Source organism: Diaphorina citri, unplaced genomic scaffold, assembly GCF_000475195.1.
Source record: "Diaphorina citri unplaced genomic scaffold, Diaci psyllid genome assembly version 1.1 scaffold1872, whole genome shotgun sequence".
NCBI classification, from domain to species: domain Eukaryota; kingdom Metazoa; phylum Arthropoda; class Insecta; order Hemiptera; family Psyllidae; genus Diaphorina; species Diaphorina citri.
The window spans coordinates 24,299-33,894 of NW_007379298.1; the positions used below are offsets into that span (position 1 = coordinate 24,299).

General features: G+C 36.2%; 1 protein-coding gene across 1 annotated transcript; it reads right to left on the reverse strand.

The window, feature by feature from the left end:
• Window positions 1-7,787: 7,787 nt before the first annotated feature.
• LOC103517514 lies at window positions 7,788-9,385 on the reverse strand. Its single transcript, XM_008482552.1, has 2 exons — window positions 8,797-9,385; window positions 7,788-8,689 (listed from the first exon to the last, which is right to left on the reverse strand). Exons 1-2 carry the CDS (start codon window positions 9,383-9,385, stop codon window positions 7,788-7,790), a joined length of 1,491 nt encoding a protein of 496 aa, XP_008480774.1.
• Between the last annotated feature and the right edge of the window lie 211 nt (window positions 9,386-9,596).

Here is a 9,596-nt window from a genome sequence, read left to right on the forward strand (position 1 = left end):
TTTTTTTTGTAAATTTGGGGTTTTTTTTTTTTTTTTTTTTTTTTTTTTTTTTTTTTTTCACATTTTCTCACACAAAATAATGAGCTCTGATCTTGAAATTTGTCGCGACGACCTATGAACTCAAAGCGAGTAAGTTTTAGATAACACTTCAGTCGATCATTTAAGCCCGGTTTTAGCGTTACCTATGTTAAGCTACGCCGAGGAAGGCCAATAAATGGGTGGGTGGCTTAAAGTTAATTGGGTAATTGTATTTTTTTTTTTTTTTTCACATTTTCTCACACAAAATAATGAGCTCTGATCTTGAAATTTGTCGCGACGACCTATGAACTCAAAGCGAGTAAGTTTTAGATAACACTTCAGTCGATCATTTAAGACCGGTTTTAGCGTTATCTATGTTAAGCTACGCCGAGCAAGGCCAATAAATGGATGGGTGACTTAAAGTTAATTGAGTAATTGTGGGATTTTTTTTTCACATTTTCTCACACAATTGAGCTCTGATCTTGAAATTTGTCGCGACGACCTATGAACTCAAAGCGAGAAAGTTTTAGATAACACTTCAGTCGATCATTTAAGACCGGTTTTAGCGTTACCTATGTTAAGCTACGCCGAGGAAGGCCAATAAATGGATGGGTGACTTGCACACTATATTGGGAATAAAGGGAGAACGGGCTCTAGTCTTGATTTTAAATCAAGAATAAAACATTACATAACTTGTAAACATGTAAACCCCCCCCCTCCCCCCCTGTATCTTCTGTATAATTTTTGTACTTACAACTAAAGTTGTGTAAATAAAGAAATAATTACATGAAAGTAAAATTAAAAAATCAAATCAATAATAATAATAAACTTGATAAGGAGAACCAAAAAGGCAGATATATTTTGCAGAACTTCAAAGAAGTTCTGCAAGTTGACCCACAGAACTTATATATAATGACTGCTGAAACCCTCCAAGAGAAATAATAATAAACTGAATATTAAACAAATTAGGTAGGTACATAGGTATATTCTTTAACCACGATCGAATAAACTACGGGCTAAAAAATGCAAGGTATGAAAAATGTTGAAAAACAGAAAATCCTTCATAACTCCGCCCCTGTTGAAAATCGGATCTGTCCAGATAGCTTTTTCTGGTAGCCCTTTAGGTCCTGCATCAACCCTTAAGCGTTGTACAGTCGTTCGCGGGACACCCTGTATACTTTATTGTTATTTTTCATATTATTTTTTATTTTATTATTTTTTGTGTCGTTTTATTTTATCTTTTTTTGTTTTATTTTTATGTAGGTAATTTTTCAAAATCAGTTTTTTTTATTATTACCTAAATTAGAGGAGAAAAAAGAAATAAAAATTAATAATAAATTATATTATTCATTTAAATATTTACAAATAAATATTATGTATACTAAAAAATTCCCGGAGGGACGGACCCAGCTTGTTTCCCTTAAATAAAATCTTAAGTGCTTTTTACGTCTTTTACTATTATTATTTATTTTTTTATACACATATAAAAAATAACTCTTTCTTTCTCCTTCTTCTTCTTCTTAGTCCTTTTATACTCTCTCTCTCTCTCTCTCTCTCTCTCTCTCCCTCGTTCTCTATCTATCTAGCTCTATCATTTTCTTTTTTCTCTCTTTATCTCTCCCTCATTATTATAGTTTATAAGGGCCACTTTAGGTGCCAATAGAGCAAAAGCGAGAGAGAGAGAGAGAGAGAAGAGAAACTAGTTCCTTATACCTAGTTCTGTTGTGATTTTTTTAAATAACTTAACAAGACGTTATTCACAGAATGATCTATAAAAGAGAAAGAAGAAGAAGAAGAGGAAGAAGAAGAATAAGAACGAAGAGAATAAAGTTGAAGTAGAGAGGGAAACTAACAGGAACAAAAGCAGGAAAAGAGAGTCCGACAAATGAAGAAAAAGGATGGAGGAGAATAAAAAAAAGGACCTACATATCTACCTAGGATGAGAAAAAAATAGAAAGTGAAAAAATAAAAAAGAGAATAAAAATGAAATAAAAAAGAATAAAACTGAAATAAAAAAAAGAGTAAAAATTACAAAGGGTCAAAAGCCGGTATACGTGGTATATAGGGTATTAGTATTTTTTTTTTTAAAATTTAAAATAAAAAAAAAAAAAAAAAAAATATATCTGGTGTGAACATCACACGACTTTCCTTATCCTATTGAGTGATGCTCATTTTCGTGTTCTTCTACAGTAACTTTTACAGTATCAGCTCTACCCGTTTAGTCAGTATAGCTGAAAACCACCAAAAAACGGACGAAAACCGCGAAATAGCAGTCAAACAGCGCCAACCGCAGCACTTATCCTAACCATAAGTTTCGTGTCGCATCCTTGTCACACTTGAGAGCTGCATACCAAATTTTAAGTCTCTGGCCTTTCAAGACAGACAGACCGAAGGACAGACAGACAGACAGACACACGGACCAATGGCTGAAACTTTGTATTTAGGCTCTAGGGACCTCAAAACGTGTTTTGACACTAAAAACTGACAGTTGAAAATTTGACCTGATTAGATTACTTTCCTTCCTATAGGATAAGGAAAGTAAAAAGGGAGGCAGGCAGGTAGGTAAGGTATCCTATACTATACTCGTAAAAGTATAGAATTTCGCGAAAAAAAAAGAGATATTAGGTAGATAATAATATGAGGGAAGGAGGTAGAAAGAAGAGAAGGAGGAAAAGGAGAGAGGGAAGATGAGAAAGTAGGGGAAGAGGAGGAGGAGAAGAAGGAGGAGGAGAAGAAGGAAGACAAGGAGGAAGGGGAAGAGGAGGAGAAAAAAAGAGGTAAAATAGTGAACATAGTATACCTAAGTAGGTATAGGTCAGGGGTTTCCAACTTCCATGTGTATGCGGGCCACATGCTACATTGGGAGGTACTTTGCGGGCCACATATTATGTGCATATTAGGGGAGCATTGTAGGAACCCCCCCCCCCACAAATCAAGAAATGACAAGTAGGTACTAAAAGATGAGAAATAGGGGAACACAAAGAATGGAAAATAAGAGGAGAAAGAAAAGAGAATGAAACATTACGAGAAGAAGAAGAAGAAGAAAAAGAAGAAGAGGAGGAGGAGGAGGAAGAGGAGGAGGACGAGAAGGAAAAATGGGAAGGTATTCTGACAGTTGAAGAAAACTTTTTGAGGACATAAAACTGCTCCAAGATGTCTCGTTTGACCCCATCACCTTATATTTCTTTTCAGAACTTGTGTCCTCCTTTTCCGCTCTTAATCCTTCTTCTTTTCCTTCATTTCTCCCATCTTCTTGTCCTTATCACCTTTTCCTTCTTCTTCTCCTCATTCTTTTTCTTTTTCTCCTCCATCTTCTTTTACTTCGGTCTCCTCTCCCATTCTCTTGTCCTCATCACCTTTTTTCTTTTCATAACTTGTATCCTTTTCCCCTCTCAATCCTTCTGCTAGTTGGAAATCCCTGGTATAGAGGAACAGTATGTACTATGTAGGTATAGACATAAAGCAGGTAGTGTAGTATAGTAAGCTTCATACGTTTTTCTCATTCGAGATGAAGGTGTATGAAGTTACTATGACCTGACAGGGTGGATATAAAAATATCTAAAAGTACTATGTACTTAGATGTACCTTCCTACCTGAAACAATCTGGGCCCGTCCCTCCGGGAATTTTTTAGCCCGTAGTTTATTCGATCGTGATTAGAAAAAAAAACATTTTTTTTTTTTTTTGGTTTTTTGGCTTTATGGTTTTCTGGACAAAATTTGCACCACCATTTTCGTGTTCCTGATAAAAAGACCTATAGGTCGACCAGGTTTGGATAAGTCCTTCTATGGTGACAGACCGACCGACTGAGTGATAGACAGACTTCCTTTATTGTTACGATAGTAAGGACTAAAAAGTGAGGACTAAGGGCCCTAGGGAGAATAAATAAATAAATTTTGAAGAGGTACATGATGGTTAGTCGAGTATGGTAACTTGCTTGCTTGCTCGCTCGCTCGCTTGCTTAATTGCTTGCTTGCTTGATTGCTTGCTTACTTGATTGCTTGCTTGCAAGAGGCCTCGGGATCAATTCCCTGAGTCGAAAAAAATTTGCACTCAATTTGACCACACGAGTCAATAATTATATGATTTCTCAATTTGTACAAAACAATACAATTTGCACTCGTTTTTTGGTTGCAATATTTCAACTGGTTACTTTCTGGTGTTCTCGTGTTGACCCAGCACCTAAATGTGAAGTATTGTATGGTATTGTGTCTCTTCTCGCCCATCTGATGAGAGCCATACTACGGGATGGGCATGCTAGAACACAGATCACACGAGTCTAACGAAACAGTTGTTTCATTGCTACGGAAATAAATAAGATCGGCGATAAAAAAAAACTCATTTCTTTTCTTCTTTTATACCACCCTGTATGAAGCGTTGTCTTTTGAAATAAATTGTTCACAACAACAGAATTTAAAAAAAAAAGTAAAAATAATAAAACCTTTCCGGTGAGAGAGAGAGAGAGAGATCCGAAGGAGTGAGACAGAGAGAGAGAGAGACAGAGAGAATTTTGAATTTTTGAATTTGAATTTGAATCTTTATTTTTCAAATATAATACATTACAAATTTAAGCACCCCTAAGCTTAGTCAAACTTTTATAGGGTGGGCTCTCCCTTTTACAAATCTAATTCCTTATAATAGTTACAATAATATTGAAATTTTTTATTACCAACAGTATTATCTTCCATTACCATTACAAACTAATGCCAACTAAAGAGAGAGAGAGAGAGAGAGAGAGAGAGAGAGAGATGTAAAGAGCCAAAGGAGAGAAAGAGAGGAGATGAGGAAAAAATAAACGGACTACGAAAGAAAGACAATAGCGAGGGAGAGAGAGAGAGAAGGAGAGAGAGAGAGGACTGATGAGGAAAAGAGAATAAAAATAAAATAGAGAGGGAGAGAGAGAGAAGGGATGATGAGTGAATGTATGAGAGAGAAAGAGAGAGTGAATTAACTTTTTCTACAAACGTGCATATGGAACGTTCATGAATATAAAATGTGATACTGCTTTGCTCTTTAGCATCGCAGAGATAATTTTGGGATATACTGCCTTCTTCCTTGTCTGTGCTCCTTGTATCTTTGTTGTTTTTTTTTTCGTAGACTGTTTTTGATGCGTTTTTTGAATTCTACGCATAAAAATACGTGGGTATAGATATATAGTTCATGAATGTAAAATGAGAGAGAGAGAGAGAGTAGATAGAGATAAAATTGTACTTATTATTCACCTACTACCTGCCTACCTAATTTCATTATTATTGAATAAGTTGGTAGGTAGTTGACTGCTCTATTTTTAGATCATTTGAACAATGAAAGTCAGTTCTTTTATTTACCTATTTACATATTTTCTAGGAATTTAGGAGGTTTATCGTCACAGTATAGTACCTATAGGTATAACGTGTATAGCTAAGTTTCTACCTGACGCTGGTTTTTATCTACCAATCGGTGCCAAGCGACCAGCCTTACAAAAACCTTACCCAGCTGCGGATAGTCACCCATCCGGAAACCGGAAACCAACCAAACGAAACGTTGTATCGCATCGCTGCCGGCTAGATGAGCTTGATCAAATTGTATGAACGCCTAAAACTGTTTTAGTTATGCAATCTGCAATATATACAAATCATCCTACCGGACCTCGCATACCGAATGGAGCTTGTACTTATTATTCACCTACTACCTGCCTACCTAATTTCATTATTATTTAATAAGTTGGTAGGTAGTTGACTGCTCTATTTTTAGATCATTTGAACAATGAAAGTCAGTTCTTTTATTTATTTACATTATTTTCTAGGGATTTAGGGGGGTTACCGCGTGTATAGTATAGGTATAACTGATGCTAAGTTTCTACCTGACGCTGGTTTTTATCCACCAATCAGTGCCAAGCGACCAGCCTTACATAAACCTTACCCAGCTGCGGATGGTCACCCATGCGGAAACATCGCTGCCGGCTTGTACGAACGCCTAAAATTGTATGAACGCCTAAAACTGTTTTAGTTATGCAATCTGCAATATATACAAATCATCCTACCGGACCTCGCATACCGAATGGAGCAGTTGCAAATGGGTAAAAATTATAAATAAATGGTCGATTCCTACGTAAAAAGTTGGGAAAAATCCAAATCCGAGGTCAAAACTCCGAAAAAATAACTGTAAAAAGTCTAAAATTCAATTTTTATTTTCCGTTCTAATGAAAGAGTTCAAAGATGTGTGACGTCAGATTTTACGCAGTTGTTTTTTTCGTCCGCTAGGTAGCGCCAGTGTGCAAGCACGCTTGCGCAGAAGCAGAAACATGTTTATTCGACCTAAATGTTACTCAGTAAATAAGAAAACTCGAAAAGCGTAAGAATGGGCAGAAAATATACAATAATAATAAACATCTTATTCTTTCTTCCTCTTCCTCCTTCTCCCTTCTCTATCACTCGTTCTCTCCCTCTCTCTTTCTGTCTCCTTTATTTCCTATCTTTCTTCCTCTTCCTCAAACATACCTTTCCACACAAAACCTACGTGTAGCCTGTACAATAGTGTAGGTACTTTTACTCAAAAATAATACTGACCCTTTTCGATTTCTTCTTCTTCTTCTTCTTCTTCTTCTTCTCCTCCTCCTCCTCCTCCTCCTCCTCCTCCTCCTCCTTCTTTTTCGTCTTTTATTCATATTTTTCGAAAATTTCATCTTTTTTTTTTCTTTCTTTTTTCTTCTTCATCGTCTTCTTCTTTATCTTCTTCTTCTTCTTCTTCTTCTTCTTCTTCTTCTTCTTCTTCTTCTCCTCCTCCTCCTCCTTCTGCTTCTACTTCTTAGAATTAGACTCCTTTTCTCTCTTCAAGCATTTATATGTACACATCAACAATCGAATTGTATATCGCAATTTTTCTTCTTGACCTTTCTCTCTCTCTCTCTCTCCCTCTATTCCTCTCTCTTCGGTCGTTCATATTTAACAATCATATTAGGTTTATATCTACGAAAAAAAAAGCAAATGGAATGGGGGGGTCTCTCTTCAATATTATGAAATCCGAAAAAAAAAATGAGAGAGAGAGAGAGTGAGAAAGAAAAAGAGTGGGAGGGAGAGAGAGGGATAGACAGAAAGGGAGGAGAAGAGAGAGAAAGAATGAGAGAGAGGGAGAGAGTGAGAAAGAAAAAGAGTGGGAGGGAGAGAGAGGGATAGACAGAAAGGGAGGAAAAGAGAGAGAAAGAATGAGAGAGAGACAGGGAGAGGGTGAGCAAGAGAGAGAGAAAGAGAGAAATGATGAAAAGAAGGGGGAGGAAAAGTCATGGGAGAGGAAAAGAGAGAGAGAGACAGAAAGCGTGAGAGACAGAGAAAGAAACGAAAAATATGTAGAAAGAGAGAGTGCGAAGGAGGGGAAGTGAGAGAAAAAGGATCAGAGATAGTGAGAGAGAGAGAGAAACGAATAATAAAAAGAGATTGTGAAGGAGAGAGGGAGGGAGGGAGAGAGGGAGAGTCGAAAAATAGAAAGAGAGAGGGAGAGAGCTATTTCTTCGATAGGAAAAATATGACAATCAAATCAAACATAAAATGTCTGAACGCAAATAAAAATAAAATTATTATTATTATTATTATTATTATTATTATTATTATTATTATTATTATTATTATTATTAACAAGGTACATGTATTTATTTGTAGCTTCTGAGTACATGCAAGGAGTCAATTCAAACTATCTTACATGAACTATAGTTAAAATTAGTTGTTTAAAAATTTGCGAACGATGTGACATGTTTGAAGGATGACACTCTTTTGGATGTTGAGTCTTGCAGTTTTGTTCACTTCAAGTCTCTCAGTCTCTCAAGATTTTCTTTAAAACATTTTGATGTTACCCCTTCACTTGAAATGACAATCGGAATGATAGTGATGTTGGTCAGTTTCCATGTTCTTTTCATGTCTTCTTTCAGCTCTTCATACTTCCTGACTTTTTCAACTTCGGTTTTCTGGATGTTATGTGTTAGTGGTACTGCAACATCAATCATTATACCTTTATTCTCTTTTTTATTGATGAAGACTATATCAGGTTTGTTATGGTCTACAGTTTTGTCCGTCAATATTGTTCTATCCCAATACAGCAAATAATCTCTGGATTCCAGTACGGGCTCTGGGGTGTACTTGTAAAACGGAAGAGGATCTTGTATCAATTCGTACTTTTTTGCCAATTCGATATGGATGATCTTCGCCACTTGATTGTGTCTTCCCAGATAAACATTATCGGCTAAAGCAGAGCAACCACCAATCACATGTTCTATAGTTTCATTGTGTACCTTACATTTCCTGCATCTATCTACGACACCATCTAGTTTCAATATGTGTTTTTCGTAATTCTTTGTTCGAATAACTCTATCTTGAATCGCTGTTAAGAAACCTTCTGTTTCGGCAAAAAGATAACCTTTGCGCATGTACTCGAGCGACATTTCTCGATCAACCATTTCATTTTCTAGGGACTTAGGATATCTCCCATGAAGAGCTTTTGATTTCCACTGTTCCTTGAGTTGTTCTTTCCCCATGACATTTTCAGGCGTAGTTTCAGTGGTTAGGTTCAGTGGTGTGAATTTCTTATCCACTTCAATGATTTTCTTCATGGTCTTGTCTTGGCTTGCTCTCAGTCTCTTCTCCATGTTGATCTCTAGTTTCATACACATCAGCTTGATATATTCACCAGTCCTCTGCCGCCATCCTTTCGTGGAAGATATAGTCTTTCTACTGAAGAGTTGGGATGTAACATTCTAAATTTTGTCATCAAGCTTCTGGTTAAAATGTCGAGGTTTTCTAAATCCGTCTCACTCCATTTTACAACTCCAAATGAGTATGTGAGAGCTGGTACTGCATATGTATTGATTGCATGGATCATGTTTTTCCCATTGAGACTTGTATTTAGAAGCTTGGTTATTCTCTTTCTGTATTCTTCTGTGAATTGAACTTTCAATTGGGAATGATTGATTTTCTGATTTTCATGAATACCAAGGTATTTGTATTGTTCATCAGATGTCATTGTTGGTATTTGTGCAATTCTTGACTCGTCACTGATAACTTTACCACGATGTATTTTCATGATAGCACATTTGTCAACATTGAACTTCATACCCACTGTGTCGTTGAACTTTTCCGCGGTTTCCAACATCTTTGTCAGATCTTTCTCATTTTCAGCAAATAATTTCATGTCATCGATAAATAACAAATGTGATATTCGTACATCATCCTTGATTTTCGGTCGATATCCAAGTTTGGTATTTTTCAGCAACATGGACAGTGGGTTAAGAGCGAGGCAAAACCACAACGGGGATAATCCATCACCTTGATATATTCCTTGCTGTATGTTCACTTCACCAATATTACATTTGTTTATGTTAATATGTGTCTTCCATTGTGTCATGAAGTGCTTTAGAATAGCAACAACTTTAGGACATATTTTATGCAACTCTAACACTTTGACAAGCCAGTTGTGAGGTATTCTATCGTAGGCCTTTAAGTAGTCAATATAGCAGATATTCAGATTCCTTTTCCTCGGCTTGAGAAAAAGATTTTTTCGTATCTCTTTAAAAACTACCATTTTTTCAATTCGATTTTTCTTCAAGTTTCCACTG

Excerpts from the sequence above, each read along its gene's own strand:
- LOC103517514 (XM_008482552.1), bottom strand. The coding sequence starts at position 9,385 with ATGACACAATGGAAGACACATATTAACATAAACAAATGTAATATTGGT. Across the intron at positions 8,690-8,796 it reads ATTTGGAGTTGTAAAATGGA|GATGGCGGCAGAGGACTGGT; the intron begins GTGAGACGGATT and ends CTTCCACGAAAG.